This window comes from Arctopsyche grandis, chromosome 10 (genome assembly GCF_051622035.1).
Source record: "Arctopsyche grandis isolate Sample6627 chromosome 10, ASM5162203v2, whole genome shotgun sequence".
Classification (NCBI taxonomy): Eukaryota; Metazoa; Arthropoda; class Insecta; order Trichoptera; family Hydropsychidae; genus Arctopsyche; species Arctopsyche grandis.
Window position 1 is genome coordinate 29,109,679 of NC_135364.1, and position 18,031 is coordinate 29,127,709.

The 18,031-nt window shown below is 33.3% G+C and overlaps 1 protein-coding gene across 1 annotated transcript in view; it reads left to right on the forward strand.

Moving 5' to 3' along the window:
* The window catches only part of vex (somatomedin B and thrombospondin type 1 domain containing protein vexed), a 188,962-nt gene that overhangs the window by 113,296 nt on the left and 57,635 nt on the right, over positions 1 to 18,031 (forward strand). Inside the window, exon 3 of the mRNA XM_077439715.1 lies at positions 15,243 to 15,434. Within this exon, the coding sequence (XP_077295841.1) occupies positions 15,243 to 15,434 (192 nt within the window). The remainder of the gene's footprint in view (positions 1 to 15,242; positions 15,435 to 18,031) is intronic.

Genomic DNA, 18,031 nt, shown 5'->3' on the forward strand with positions numbered 1-18,031 from the left:
CAAAAACAAATCTGTTTATCTTGAAAATACTGAGCGAAGCCGGGTAAAACAACTAGTGCACCTATATAATATATTGTTGTATTGATTAGTTGTATAAGTGCACTCATCTATGAAATTTACAGATTATTCATGTTCTATGAAATAACAAATGTCAAAAATTCACAATAGATGTTTATTAAAATTCGACTTCAAATGAAATAATTGAATTTACCGAGGTTTGGATTGAAATTTTCCACTCCCCTTTTTGCATCCGTCGGGAAATTCGCGCGTTGATGTCACCAAATGCGCTTCTCGACTACACAAGCATTTTCCTCCGTCCGCTTAGTGGCGAAACAAAAGGAATAGCGAAACGTCACCGACGTTACTTTACAGCTGAAAATCCAAGGAACAATGGCCACGAAGAAAACGTTCAACCGCGAAACCATGGGGGCCGTGAAAATTTATTCGCTGAGCCCCCAGGATGTACATATTTTGCATACGCGAGAGACGAGAGATCAGTCCTCGCCATTGTGGGAAACGCGCGGGCCTGGATTAAGATTTCAGTTCACTTTCTGACTCAAACTTAACAATAACCGAGCTTAAATAATAACCATCGAACATTAAATTCGTACACATACATACATACCTGTATGTACTTGACGTAGAAAATGTGAAATTGAATGTGTGCGAACGAAATCCACTTCACATTAATCTTATTATCTTCAGTTCATTTCGTATTCATTTCGTTTCGGACGCGAAATAATAGTCTTCATAAAATAAACATGCGCATGTAATAAATGACCCGAGTTTTTCCGCTCTCGTCACGGCTACAATGGCTGTTTTTCCGGCCTCAATGCCGTCTTCAATCTTCGTAGTAATACATCTCGTAATTAAATATTGAAAACATAACCGTATTTTATGTATGTACCTATATTAAAAGGCGATCCGAATATTCTTTCTGTTTTTATTACTAGCCTCTTTCGATTTTTTCATCTGACTAAATTTGGGTTCTATTCTGCTGGCTAGTTAAGAGGATTGGATACCCAAAACCTTAATTTTGTTACCGTTCCTTTCTTCGATATATATATATTGAGTGAATGCGACAATATATATCAATATATATATTGAGTGAATGTTGCGCCTCGACCAGATAATACCTATTTTAAATCGACAAAATCGAGGATTCGTATTCTCCAGTTTGCTCCTCTGAAAGTGGACCAATTTAAAAAAAAAATTATCATCGGTATGAGAAAAATATTTTTTATGTTTGTGTTTTCGTATTTTTTTAAAAATCAACCGTTAAATTAGCACGCTGGACTCTTTTCGTGGTTGTAAAAACGAGGCGATTTTATAGATATTTGGTGGCTCTTAGCTCTTATAAAAAATAACTAATAAAAAAAATAAAAAGATAGAAACATGCCTATGGTGGATATCCATAGCATATTAAAAAATAATTTATCCAGTGCCATAATTGAGGAAGGGAGAAATGTAATACATTTGTATGGTCAAGGCGCTGGTGTCCAGCCGGTGTTCAGGATCCAAATAAAAGGCCAAAGTCGCTTCACAGCATTTACTTGAATAATTCAGGAGGTCCACACGGATCCAACGCTTGCTCCAGAATAATCTGATATTGGGTATGTACATACCTCCTTATAAAGGACAAGTTGCTCACGACTGCTTACCAAATCCATTTATGTATCTATTGTCTAGACACGTATGAACAGTTTTAAGTCAGTCTCACGCTCCCATTCGGGTTCTGTCATTTATATCTGCGTTTATATCTGTCATTTATATCATGCTACTTCATACAGATTTACATATAATTAGTTATACTAAATTACATATCATCAAATACGATGGTCTTCTTGGACTGTGTGGTTTTTTTAATTATGATCATAGAATTTGTTTCTTCGGAGTTGACGTATGTACATAACCTCAAAGTTTGTCTTAAGTTTGAGAGAGAAAAAACCGATTGACAGAGAAGGACGATTTTTGAAACAAATATAATTTCAATCTGAATTACTTCATTCTAATATATTTTAATACAACCGTTGAAATTCATTGATCATATAAAAGAAATGAATGTAAATAAGATCGGATCGTTTGATAACTTATATGATATGTGACGCCGTTAAGTTAAAACCAAAGCCCATTATGTTGTTTTCTTTCAATTTAAGTCTGATGATCACATTAAAGTCAATTTAGATGTATTCATATGTAATTGACACATTCAAATATAAAAATTTCCGATATTAAGTCATAAAATATTTAATAAACACTTCCAGTATAACGATATTTGCAAAATAATTATTCGATGCCAACTTTATATATCAGATTATTATTTATAAAACGTATACAAATAAATATGCCTAAGGGTTTGTTGACGTGATAATATGATACTTTTTGAATGTGAATATTTTTTTTATCTGTATGAATATACATACATATATAAGTGATTTAAAATGTTTTCTGGTAATAGGGGAAAGTTTTTTTTTGTTGAAAATGGTCGTGATACGGAAGGGAGTTTTCATTCATAGAGTTTTCCGGAGGCCATGACTCTCGAGTGAAATTTTCAAATGTATAAATGTAGAAAATATTTAACCGGTCAGTTTCCTTCCCTCGATATAATATTTTGTCTAGAAAATATGGATTCTCATATTATTATACAGTGGAAAACTCCGAGCAGAATTTTCAGAGCACATTTAACGAGCGTTGAAATGTAAAGTTTCCCTTTCGTTCATTTTCGAAATAAATTAAATTCCTCTCGATACTCATATTTTTAGTTTAAATTGAAGGCTAATCAAAAATAAGGCGTTATTATTTTAATTTCATAATATGAAAATTAATTTGAAATTTCATGTGATCCTTATTAAATTTAAATATATAATAGCAAATTAAAATATATTTATTTAGCCTCTAATTTAGAATTTTGTTGATTAAAGTAAATAAACCAACGTCTTCAGTGTTCTTAACTATAACTATGAAGTAAAAATTTAAAAAAAAATGTTTTTGTTTTGAAAATAAATCAAATTTATTTTTAATTAATTTATATCAGTTTTAAACTGTATTAAATACATTATAGAGTATTTAAAATTGTATTTTGTGTAGGCAATCTAAGCACTTTCGTTCTAACTTAATCCATTATGAATATTCTAGGATTTTACTAATATTATTTATTTCATAAATTGATGTATTCAAAATGATTCTCATTTCAAAATTGTTCATTTGATGAAGTTTTTTGATCATGCAAAAATTCGAACTCGAGATTTTCACTCAGAATCGATCACTGATCACGATTTCATGATCTAGAAAAAATGTGTGTGTGTATCTGTGTGTCTGTGTGTATGTATGTCTGTGTATTTTCGGGGTTTTTTGAATACCGTTGTCCTATCAAACTGAAACTTTCGGTTACTGAAATTCTAATCTATAACCGGAAGTAGAACTTTAGTCTTGTGCAAGTTTCCATACATTTGCGCTCAAATTGTATCGAAAATGCTGTCTATATCTATATCTATATAGCAGCATAACTTGGTCATTAAGCTTCTGCTTAGCGTCGAGACGCGCCGGGTTCGATCCCATGAGCTGACCTCGATTGAAAAGAATTTTTAAGAGTATATCTGTAGTGCTGCTGGTCAGGCCTGGATATTTGTGACTCAAGGTCGATCGTTTCCTATCAGAGTTTGCCAATTTTCTCTGATTTCATTGTTGAAACGGTTCCCGATAAAAAATTGGCTGAAAACCATCCTACCTACTATGTCAACACTATTTGAGATTGATTAATGTACTATAAAATGTATGTACAATTCATAGATGTCTCGTTAATTTGCGAGTTTTTCAGTGTCTCGTAATTCAGCGACTTGTATAATAAAATAAAATGCTGCAATGTTTGTAATTGGCCAGGAAGGCGCATTGGGGTTACCTGTAGGGCCTTCCTGGTATATATGTAAAAAATAAATAAAAATATATATATAATATATAAAATTGAATGTTTGTGTGTGTGTGTGTGTGTGTGTGTGTGTGTCTCGAATAGGCTACTAAGCCACTGAACCGATTACAATGGAACTTTCAAGATTTTTTGTATGCATGTTCGGGAATATAATTAAAAAAAAAAACGGGGAAAAACCTCTTAATAATAATATTCGTAACTCTTAATAATAATTTTACTGACGCGAAAGTAAAGCTACCCCAACGCATCTCGCCGCGAGTGTGACAATAATCGCGCCACGCCTACCTCGCACTCGAATGTACTGACCTTTCAGGGCTGTACTACAAACACACAGCGGATGACCCATGTCAACAAATATATCTATACATAAAATTGAATGTCTGTCGAACGGGAACGAGAACAGGAACGGGAATTGCACGCGTTATTGTGGCATGCAACGCATGCCGGGGAAAACCCAACATCCGGTTGACTCGTAGTATGTATGTACGTGCGTACAAAACAGGTCGATGCCATAGTTGAAAAAGCTTTGATAAGCTCGACACTCCCCGTTTAACGGATTCGCGACGTTAACGAGGTCGTCTCCATTGCGTTAGCATAATAGATAACGAGTGGAACCGCGTCTCGTCGCAGCCCGAGGCTGAACCGGAAGTGTGATCTCGCGCCTGCGCACCGGGAAATTAATGTTTCCCTGCGAAAAACAAAAGCGGAAGACGAATGCTCCCATCCCGGGAAATTAATTGGATTGGCGGGAAACGGGGACTGCTTCTTTTTCGCGTTCTCACCTCATCCTCCCCCCCTCCCCCCCTCCCCACCCACCCGTCTCGATTTTCCCATCCCGTATCTCGACCCCTGCCGGCTCGTTCATTTTTCCCATCGGTGGTAATCAAAGGGACATCTTGACGAGTTTTGATCGATCGACACCCTCCTTACGAGGGATTCTAATCGCTTTAGGTGTTTTTTTCCCCCTAGTCCTTGTTTCATAGCTTGCGGTTTCGATTTTTTTACGCCATCTTCGCAATGTTGACTTTATCGATTTTGATACAACAGGCGGAAACGTATCAAACCTCGCTCGTATTTTAATTTATTCACCATCAAAATTGACTATTATGAAAGTTTTAATTGCTTTTATTATTAAAATACATACATACATACATACAGTGCTGTCCTCCAGTAGGCTCCAAATGGTTCTCGAAAACCCTTGTTCAAAATTCAGAACCTGCTGTTAACGTAATTATTATTAACTAGTCGTTTTACCCGGGCTTCCTTCGGTATTTGTAATATAACCCGCTTAAACATGGCAAATCTAATAGTAAACATTTTATTAAATTTATTTGAATAGTTTTATTTTATATAAACATTCATTTGTTTTTTATTAAATTTATTTGAATCGAAAAAAAAAAGAACGACAACCAGAAATGAATTACACACACATAACCGGAACTGAAAAAATCATCCTGATCTGGAACTGAAATAGGAATCCAAATCCGGTACTGAAAAAAAATGCGGATCCGGAAGTGAAAAATGAATCAGGATCTAGAACTGAAAAAGAATGGGGATCCAGAACTGAACAAGACTTTGAGTGAACTAAAAATATATCTGAGAGATAATGAAAACCTATAAAGCAACTTTTATAAAATATAGAGAGAAAAAACAAAAAAGTTATAGACGTTTAAACAATTAAAATCTGACATAGCAAGAGGGTGGAGAAAAGGGAAAAAAAGATCGGAACAGTATGGACAAATGTGGCAATGTGGACAATAGACGTCACCGAGAAAGATGATGGAGTATTTTAAAACGTGTCTATTACGATTATTTTTCACCATCGTAGTAGCGGACTTGATTTCCACATATATTGATGACCAAACCGAGCAAAATAGCAAAGTTCGAAAACGATCAGATAAGAACCCAAATTTTGTCAAACGAAATCAGACGTAAAAATCGAAAGCGAAGTAAGACAAAGCTAGTAAAACTGAATCGGGATCCGGAACTGAAACAAGAATCCAGATCCGGAACTGAAACAGGAATTTGAACTGAAAGGAACTGAAAAAGGAATACGCATACGGAACTGATTTAAGAATCCAGAACAGGAAAAGAAAAAGGAATCAAAACCGATATCGTCGTCATAGAATATTATATTTTTTCGATAACGTCACCAATTCTCCCATCCTAAGCCCTATAACGTCTTTATTGAAATTATATATTAGATTAGCATTTATTTTCCAGAAATGTGTTAGTGAAGTCAAATTTCCATATAAAAATGCAAGATAAAGGGTTATTGGGTCTTGAATGTTCGCTTGTTCTATTATATACATATGTATGTATAATATTACCCCTAAAAGAGCTTGTGCATTACTATACAAGTTGTAATAATAGGTTATTGGAGATTATATTAACCTGTTTGTCTGGGGTAGCCTGTGCTCATCATTATTTTCATAATTTAATGTAATTTATGAGTGGAATTTTAATCTCCTCTCTTCCATTTGGGCCTCGCAGGGATGTTTTGCATATTATTTGCGGCTGTTTTTTATATAGCAGTGCTAACTATAGGTGCAAGATATTTGTGTTTTGTATTTTATTATTTTATATTTTTACTTTATGTATAAATGATTTTTTTTTCTGTGTATGTACATATATATGTATGCATATATTTTTATTTTTCTCATCTCTCTGTATTTTTTCGACCATTGTGGTGCATAAGGGACTCCTTTAATGCCAAATTGATCCAAACCCAAACTTAAACAAATAAATAAATAAAAATGTAATAGAACATTCTAAGGCCATAATTACGCTTATATTGAATTAGACACGATGGAAACCCATCATATTTACAATATTCATTGAAAAATCAAATTGCCAAGGGTAAATATAGACATTATTACATATATTACTGTCTCGAAAGGTCCTTCAAACTACATACATAAATACGTATATTCACATTCATATACATACAAGAGATAATCTATGTACATAGCTCTTTAATAGTTACATAATATAGCTATATTGTAAATTAGACGAAAATCATTCAGCTCTCAATTATAATTATGCATACAAAACTGTTTTCGTTTTATTGTACATATGCATGTTACGTATTTTGTTAATTTCCGTTCAATGTACAAAGATATAAAATAATGATATCACTCATACATATGAGTCATGAATATTATCGTCGCCAATTTGAATCGACCAACGCAAATATTATCCTTAATACCCACCCGAAACAGATTATCTCATAGCAATAATATTCAAAGCTTCATTGTGTTGTACAATACTGGTATTACGTATTGACTCGCTCTTGGCAATGGACACAGATAATTATCGCTAGTGTAAACACACCATTATATGTAGTATATGTAAATCAACGCTGTGATTTGGAAATTTCGTTGTATAGACACGTTTCGTCGTGAAACCATTTAATATTTTGTCCGAAATCGATCAAATACACGTTATATTGTCTTTGTGATTTTAGATATTGTCGAATGGGTAACCTATATAAATCCAACCGTCATTATATATCATCATAATGTGTAGGCAAATAATGGGAAAATTCTTTATACATTTCAGTAAAATTAAAAACGTTTTTAAAAGGTTATTACTGGTTTAAAAAATATAGAACTTTTGAATGTAATGCTTTATATTTTATTAACCAATGATTGATTGGTAACAATATGTACATATCGCTTAACGATTATATCTAAAAGCGAATAGATTATGCTTTGTGCTTGAAAACATGAGCTGAGCGTTGTGTTTGTTTGATATTCATGATATTTAAGATTGAAATATAAGTCGAAAATATCAATGCTATAATCAAAAAGCTTAAAAAAACAAGCATATATAATTTGTCGGGAGTTTAGAACAGAAATCCATCAACTGATATGTTTCTTGAAATGTAAATGATGACATTGGATTCAAATTTCCATGATCACACTTTTCTTCTATTTTAAATTTATAAACAAAATTAACTCGAAACAAAATATGAACTTTCATTGAATGACGAAAATATTTCCGTATGTTCATGAATATATTTATAGAAGTTGATTTAAAAATTGATTTTGATTTTGATTTGTATTTTAAATGCTTTTTATTATTACTAAATTATGTTCACAATACATCTTATATCTATATTAATAGCTACTGATCTACTGATTACTTTCTATTTTATAATTTGAATTTAATTTTGTTAGTTATCATAGAAAAATAATAATGAGAAAAAGAGCTCAAAAACCTATTTACAATTCTTATAAATGCTCATAATACATCTAATACATAATATCAATTAAATACTCTCTAAAGTCGACGATCTAAAGCAGATTATGTTTAGGCAATCTGTGTTCATACTTGAAGGGTATAGACATTTTGTTGTAATCACCGAGACTCTTCACAATTGTGTTAGTATAGTTATTAGTGATTCTGTCATAGAATCTACTACTTAGTTTGTCAGTAATGTCTGTAACTAACGGAATATTATTCATGGCATGCAGTTTTTTCAAGTTAGTATACATATATGAATGTTTTGTAAATTATTTTTAGGATTTAACTAAAATAAAATATACCGGCAACACAACAATCATACTCAAATTTATATTACAAAATATATCTATATCCAAATGATATTTTCAATGTAATAATATTCAACATGAAACTAAACTGAAGCGCTCGACTGCTATGTTATTTAAATTTAATAGCCTCGCATTAGCTTAAATGGAAAATACAAACGAGAAAACCTTGTAATGTTACACAAAAGGTAAAATAACAATATAGACCGCAAATATCATATATGTATTTCATACGATATTTGTAATATCATACGTTCTTTATTTGCAACGATACATGCGTGGAAGCGGATATTTTCCACTTATCGAATCAATTTCAATTCGATACTTTGTGCCCGAATTATCGACGTAAGGACCTTATTTTTGAAACCATCGCATCCCAGACCCCTGGAGCTTTCCCTTTAATACCAGATGCCCCCTGTCCTATTTTCCTCCACCAACGACAACAACGACGTCCGATATCACGGCTGATTAAATAGATATCCATCATCTGCCGACCATCTTTGTCCTCCAACAGGGGTTTTTAACCTTTTCGGGGCCACATAACAATTCTAAAGGTATCAAATATTTGCGAAGCGTCAGAACTTTCGATAGATTTACATACAAATAAATTTATATAAACCCAAACAAAAGGGCTTGCCTCATTTCAATTTATTAAAATCTAGTTTGCGGACTCGCGTGAACTTTTATTATTTCAATGTAGTACAACGAACACCTATTTTTCGAACCCAAAAATCAGTTCGTCCACTATACTAACCCACATTTTTTAAATTAAATAATTCCACTATTCATTTAACCAGCAGTATGGCCTAGTGGTGAGTGTTGTATTCTTTCGTGAAAGATGTCACGGGTTCGATTCCTACCAGAGTATCGTTATTGGCCAGAGGTTGGTCGAGGTTGATCGCTTCTTATCAGAATTTGCCAATTTTTCTGATTTTTACTGAAACGGTTTCTGTAAAATTGCCTTTTCTTATCCAATTTTCTATTGCAAACCTTGAGTTATTGTTATATCTCAGGTTGGATTTCGACTTGTACATAAATGTTTACAAATTGTATATAAATCAAATTCAGATAGTTGTGACATAGCGGGTAGGATGATTTTTGCCAATTTGATGGCGGAACCGTTTCAACAACGAAATCAGATAAATTGGAAAACTCTGATAAGAAACGATCGACTTGCAGTCACAAATACCCAAGTCTGACCAGCAGTATTAAAAATTAGCACAGGATCGAACCCGGTAGCCTCTGGGTGTTAAACACAAACGCATACTGCTGGCTATATATGTACATATGTATAAAATGTATTATAAACATTAAGAATTGTAAATAAAGTTTCGACCTTTTCTTCTATTGTGCTGTATTAATTTGTATTAAAATAAGATAAAACTATAAATACTGTGAGGAAAAATAATGCGTAAAATAGATAATGATCAATAGCTATAAGAATATAACTAAGATGAATTTTGAACATACATATAATAATTTATGAGTCAAAATCAATCAAATAAGGGCCAATATTTGATATACTATCTCATGAAAATGTTCTATTTTTACTTACCTCTTATTAAGTTCACATGGTTTTCGTGTTACTGGTCATTTTTTATATCTCTTGTCTCTTATCCGATCGTTTTCATACTTTGCCATATTGCTCATTTTGGTCATCAATATACGTTAATGTATCGTCTGCCATGACGTTGGAGATAAAATATCGTATACAATGCGTATCAAATATCCAGAATTTCGGATACGGTGACGTCTATGACTGTACGTAAGGCTACCATAATCTATCCTTAACCTTTTCGCCTTGATCTGGCCATTTCAGATTTTAATTGTTTAAACGCCTATAATTCACTCTATATTTTATAAAATTTGCTCTATAGGTTCTCGTTATCTCTAATATTTAAATATTTATAGTTTTAACTCTCATATGTATATATAAATTTCAAATTTGGCGTCTAGCTTCATGTAATGTAATACACGATATATATATTGATTTTTAGCCAAATATGTCAAATCTGACATTTCACGGCTATAAGTATATCTCTTCACGGAGTTTTATCTGCGAGATAAGTATTCAATAAGAAGTTATGTTGTATCTAATTGTTATTTACTAGCCTCTTCTTAGCTCGCTTTCGATTTTTTCATTTGATTTCCTCTGACGAAATTTGGGTTCTTATCCAATCGTTTTCAAACTTTGAATTATTTTATGATGATGAACTATTTTATTTAGTTACTAGAGAAATTTATAAAATACTATATATTTAAAAAATTGATTAATTTTAAGTTTAATGTTTAGAGAAATTCCAGATTTTGAACCTAGTTCAAAGTACACATGGAAGTATTGTATGTACGTATGTATATAGATTCCGTTTATAAAACATGTATATTAAAACCGATCCAATAATTAATTGAACAGCTGATTTATGCTGAAACTTTTGATGAATGAATAATTTCATTGATATCTTTTCCTATTAAAACATTCATAATCTCGATGAATACTTGTAGCAAACTCGCGAAACACCAAAGTTCGCAACAACACCAAAGTTCTTCGAAACACCAGTTAAGAACCACTGACCTAGAGAGAGAAAGAGAAAGGGATGAAAGGCTAGGGCAAATTCGACCAACGGCACACAATATACGAACAAAATAAATAAGATAAATACAATAAAAAATCCTTCCATCTTCACTCAAAAGTCGATTGTGACGAAAATAACGCGACCTGGTCGCGCTTGAGACCTCAGCGCACGTAAAATACACGAATTTATATACACAACGCGGAAAATATTTTTCTCGAAGGCTTTATATGTCTAGCCGAAGGGCGGGGGGGGGGTTCCAAGGGGGGTAGGAGAGGGGTTTTCGGTGCTAGAATTCAATTACGCCGGAGCGTGAAAAAGTTCTTCAAATTGGCTTAACGGCACAACCGTATTTTCCGCATTTTTACCTCACCACGCGTCCCCGTGAAAACTCCCGTCTGATACGAGTTTGATATCAGAATGAGACAAGTTAGTCGGAAAATCATCGGAAAACTTCATCGATGATATCGCAATTGCGTTATAATGACCGTTCTTGTTGCCGCGCCTCGTTTCCGTAACGAGTTTTCTTGTCGCGGAAATGGACATTCGATTCGTTTTCATCATTTTTTACTTTTTTTTATTATTATTTCGATTTTGATACGCGTTCGCGTATCGTTGTTTTGGCTGAATGTGTCGAGTTTCAATTTGAATCGGTCTGTTTGCGGAATTGAAACGGGAATCAAACTCCGAGTTGGTGTATCTCATTTCGAGACTTGGAATTAGTCAAGTTGAATTTGAGGACGTTTCCAACAATAGGTGATGTTTGAAATGTGTTTGAGAGATAATTGAGGAGATGATACGATTCATCGATCACGTATTGTACACATAAATGTATATATTATAACAAACAAACTCAAATTTCAACAATAACAAAATCTATATATATAAAATTGAATGTCTGCTTGTCTGTTTATCAGTCTGTCCCGTATAGACTCCTAAACCACTATTACTATGAAACCTTCAGAATTTGTTGTATGCATGTCCGGGAAGCTTAATATGAAAAGAAAACCTCTCAATAATAATATTCATAATTACGATTTTACTGACGCTAAAGTTTGAAGCGTCATTGTGTATTCAAGAAAATGTGCTCGTTGGTAACCACGTTACCATGTGGTTTATGACACGGCTTTTAAGATACACGAGTTGAGCTCCAATCATCACTTGAAATGGTAACGGGAACGGGAATGGTAATTGCATGCGTTATTGTGGCATTAACAAATATAGACTCATACCATATTAATGTAATATACTGTTGCGTAGGGGTGAGTGGAGGATCTAAATAAAAGGCCAAAGTCGCTTCACAGCATTTAAATATTGTGTGATTAAGGAGATCCACGCACTGGCAGTGCTCCGTCCAGAATGCCTTGGTATAGCCTAAGTACCTGCTTATAAAGGGCAGGTCGCTCAGTACATCTTCCCTGACACGTTTGTTTACCTATTGTTATAGTCACGAACTCTAGTGGCCGAATGCCGTTACCGACCACTAAGTCAATTCAGGGGTCTCCATTGTTAGCCGACTGCACTTAAACCTGGAGATAATCCTCGAAAACCAACTAAAACGGCGGCTCCTTTTCGCATATGCTACAATACTATTGTATAATTTATGTGTATAGTAAATAGGTGGTATTAAAATAATTAATTTACATTTATAATATAAATTGCTACTCATAATTTTCACCTTTAATTTATAAAGGTGAATTGAACTGCATCATATTATTATTATGGAATAAATTGAACGGTTAATTTTCACAAATTTTACTCGGTGAACAATTAAACATAATGATTTGACAATTACACATGTACAATACATACATATGTATGTATATTTGAGTATTTATGAATTGCTATAAATATTTCGGTATGATATTTTATACAATTGATTTATAGTGTTCTCTCTCTCACTTACGTTATTTACACGCAAACATTCGAAATATATGTATTATATGTAATATACATACAAACAGTGTCCCTATAATATAATGTATTACAAGAATACGATAAACACGCTTGAATAGTTTCCCTACAAATCAATTCATAAACACTTGAGAAAATTTATGAACATTCGTCATATGTTTTGTATGTACATATCTGAATTTTCCTTTTGAATACATTAACGAAATTTATCGCAAATATCCCCCCCCCCCCCCCCCGCCCACCCACCTCCCCCAACATTTATTTCGAACGAGTAAACGTTACCTATAAATATGTATAGCGTATAATTTTGTCTTAGATAAGTAAAATGTAAATTTTTAAAGATCTAACTTTTGAGTCGTGAACAAACTTTTGCATTAAAGCAACGATATCTCATCGCTTTGTATGTATGTATATCAATTTCAGAAGGGAAAAAAAGGGGGAATTTTTTCGTTCAAGGAATATTGTATATCGTAAAACGTGTTTTACGACACAAAACGTGTTGCTTTAAATTTAACACGAAACTAACGTTCAAGCATATTGAATTTACTTGAATATATGTAAATAGCTATAATCACTCTAATCTTTATTCCATATATTTATGTAGCTAGGCAGTAGGCAGCATAATTGCTCAATTATACAAACATAATATCTCAAATCTATAAAGTCTAAGATACTTACATATATATGTACTAATAGACCGCTTTTATGTTGCTCAAAATAAAAAGCGTATTAAGTTATAAATTAGACAAGAATAAACTTCGACTTCCATTGAACGGATCTTCAACTAATTTATTTTTACTTAATTTGAAAGCTGAATGATTTCGGAAAAATATGATAAAGCTCGAAATTCAAGAGTAAAGATACTACCGAGTGAGAAAAAATATTTAAAAAATATCATTGTCTGAAATCTATTATATATATTTTATGTAAAAAAGTTTCAGCTCAATATATAGAGTGGTTTAGTGTATATAAAATATTTTAAGAACCACGAAAATTTAATCAGTGATTTGATTTTGATTTTTAAATGCTTTTTATTGTTACTCAATTAAATTCACAGTACATCTTATATCTATTTTAATAGCTACTGATCTACTTGTCATTTTCTATTTTACAATTTTAATTTAATTTTGTTAGTAATCATAGTATTATATTAATCTAATGCATAGCATAATAGGAAAAAGAGCTCAAAAACCTATTTACAATTCTTATAAATGCTCATAATACATCTAATACATAATATTAATTAAAGACTCTCTAAAGTCGACGATCTAAAGCAGATTGTGTTTAGGTAATCTGTGTGTTATACCTGAAGGGTATAGACATTTTGTAATCAGTGATTAATTGATACTTTGTATATAGGAAAAGTAAAAAGTTGCTATACCTATAGTCAGTGGTGTCATCTAATTTCCATAAGAAGTTCCATAAAATCTTCAATGCATAAGTACACACTATGTCACCATCATCATCATAATCTATAGCCGCTCACCATCCAATGCTGGATGAAGGCCTCTCCAATGCGCTTTCACTCGTCTCTGTTTTGCGCAACTTTCATCCATCTCACCCGACACATTTTCCTAATTTCGTCTACCCATATATCCTGCTATCTTTCTTTTACCCTATTGCGTTCTCTCGGGTATCATTCTAGCACTTCTTTTGTCCATTCTTCTAGCCACGTGGCCCACCCATTGCCGTTTCAATATTTTACTATATCCACTATGTCCACTACCCTTGTCATACTTCTCACCCACGTGTTCCACTTCCTGTCTTTCCTCATTATGCCGAAAATATAGCGTTCCTTACTTTTTTGAGCACATTATCATCTTGGCGTTCACTTCCTCGGTGATTCGAGCTGAACGTCAAGAGGTCCGCTCCTTACCAGCGGACAAACGGACAAACATACATAGATGTGTCTATGAAAACCATCTTTATGTGTCGAGGTGTATCTCTGAGGATGACCATCGCGTGTCTGATTAAACGTACGTGAACAATTCGCCTCATTGAGCATTACAATGAGTGGTGGGGGAACGTATGTCATAACAGACATAAGAACAAGCCTGTCTAACATCCATGCGTCATCATTGAACATACTATGTACATATGTATGTACATACATATATAGACGCAAACATTTTTACTTCCAAACAAAATATAATTGGTAATACTCGTATGTAGTGGATTGAAAATTTAAATTTAAAAATGTGTTTCGCATCATTTTGTCCGTTGTGATTTATTGTTTTTAATATGTGAAAAGCTTATTTAGAGTGTGTAATATTGTTTCAGTGGTGGATTGTCAAGTGACAGCGTGGGGTGCTTGGTCTTCGTGCGACTCCTCTTGTGGTCCCGGATCCATGTCTCGGTCCAGACGAGTTTCACGTGGTCCTCAACATGGGGGGCGCCGCTGTCCGGGATTGCTCCAGAGGCGTGCCTGTCAAGGAGGAGATTGCCCCCTGCATACAGACACCGCAGCACGAGGTAAATGCCATTAAAATTGCCTTTTTCGTATCCTTGATAAACAAATCGCACAGAACTTTAAAGTACTATATGTATGTATATATAATATCGCTATTCTGTATGTCTGTCTGTCTGACTGAGATAACGCTCACCGTACTATAATAGTTGTTTCGATTCGACATACATGTGTACGTCACAGCTAAACCACTGCCAAAACTTATGTACAAATATAATAACAAAAGAAAAAAACTTCTATATATACTGTGCGATACCAATGTTTCCTCTAGGAAAATATATTGATTATATATAGGAAGGTAGGTAGTTTTTACCTTTTTTTTCGTATTAAACAATTAAATATATTTAAAAGGTATTTATTTGAGAAAATTCGAGCACGTGCGGATCGAACACATGACCGACGAAACATTTATTTTATTTTTTTTTTATTTAATAACTTAATATGCCAACACCCGCTGGATGTGGGTATGTATGTGGCGGACGCGTGGACAAGTAGAAAGATTTAAAAAAAAAATTAGAATACCAAGAGTATACGTTAGGCATAGGGATGTGGCGTGACGATTGATCGTGTCAAGGAGATTCGAGGAAGCAGGGTAGCGGGGAAGTGGGGGGTGTGGAACTACTGACATATGCTCCTGATATTGAGCATTTGACTTGGAACGGATAACGTCAGCGTCATGTGCGCTGCGCGGTAGCGTACATACATACACACATCCACGAAGGTGCACACACACATTCATTTATCATTTCTAACGGGTGGACGGGTTAGATTGGCGAGCGTGTAATGCGTGCACTAAACTTTTCACGATTAATACGTGCGGCGCTTATAAACTACCTTACAGTATATTTATATATAACATATAACTTCCTTTCCAAAGCCACCCACCCGTCGAAATCAATCGACACAATACTACATAGTGTGGTCATAAAAATTAGATAATAGAATTTTAAATTTTTTATCATTTTGGGATCATTGAACCCTCTCTAGGACCAATTAAATTTTCTTATTTTTAAATTTCCTTATGAAAGACTGCAATAGCGATCAATGTAAGGCAACAACCACCAACAAAGAAAATGGAAAGAAACGAAACAGTGATTGAAAAAATAACACATAAATTCATTGAAGAATTATCTATTAAAATTAGATAAAAATCATGTTGAAAGTTATTTAGAATCCAATAAATTTTAATCTGGGCTTTTAAAAAATAATCCAATCTCGATATTACTTTAGACAGGACATCTTAATGCTGAAAGTTTGGTTTTTCTTATACATACAATGTAACTAAGGTTCAAAGCTTATAATGCAAAATATTGCGTATGATGCAATATATTATACATATGTATGAGAATCTGAGTTCAATATTATGGAAAGATAATTATGTTTGGAATTAATATCCTGTACTCTGTTTACCGAATAAAATTGTGTATACCCACTTATGCGCTCGAAGAAAATACGATGAGAGAAAACGAATTTTCATTTTCAGTTTTCATCGGTTTTTCCTATTTTAATTTACATTTTCCGATACCGCATCGGTGATGGAGGAATATTGGATTTCGGGTAGACGTAGTTATATATATATATACAAAAAAACTGCAAAATCACTTCGAAAACACGATTATTATTCGATGATATCGTTTCTCTACTGCAGTAGTTACCAAACTTTTTTGACGCGTATCCCCTCAGCAGTCCATTTCCATAAATTTTATCTTTCATATTGGAAAATTGTTTTTAATTTGATGAAATGGCTGGTGTTTTAGAGACACGGGACCAACTTTGATAGGCGAAAAAAACTATACATATGTACATATATAGTCAGAATGCTGTAAATTTGAAGATGAATTTTCTTTTAAATAATTTTAAAATATTCACTTGAAGGTCACTCATTCATCCAGAGCTACGACTTATTATATTTTATACACTCTTTCCTTCCATTAGTAATTGTATCTGACATAAAACGAAGAACTATAAGAAACCATGCCAAGCAACGGTAGACGGTAAATTTATTTGTTCCTATTTTTCTACTGAAAGATATGTACATATATTTTACGCCATTATTTTATCTACACACGTAAATACGTATCGTATCATATACATATGTATATGTATGTATTTATGTATTGTCACGTTCCAATGAAAGATTAATTTTTTTTTTAACTACTTGGTTAACTAACCAAGATTTCTTTATTATTATTAAAACGTTAAATTTATCTTATTGGTAGATTTAATTATGGAACGGAGAATTTGAATAAGATACGTAGAACTGTTTCAATTTAACATTACTTCACTATTTAACTTTGTTCTGCTGCTGATGTGATGACTGCTACTCTCGGAGTCTCGATGATGATGACTACCAATCTCAGAGTCTCGATGGTAGCTACTAACTTAAATTCTAACAGTGATGAGTTTATATACTATTCTTTAAAACAATGAAGTGTTGAAGACACGTGTCGTACAATTTTGGTTAGTCAGTGTTTTAAGGTGTGCTATAAATCAATGGTGTTACTTATTAAACTAGGTGTGCCACAAATCAATGGTGCTACTTATTAAATTAGGTGTGCCACAAATCAATAGTGTGTCTTATCCCTACTGGTTAGTCGACTAC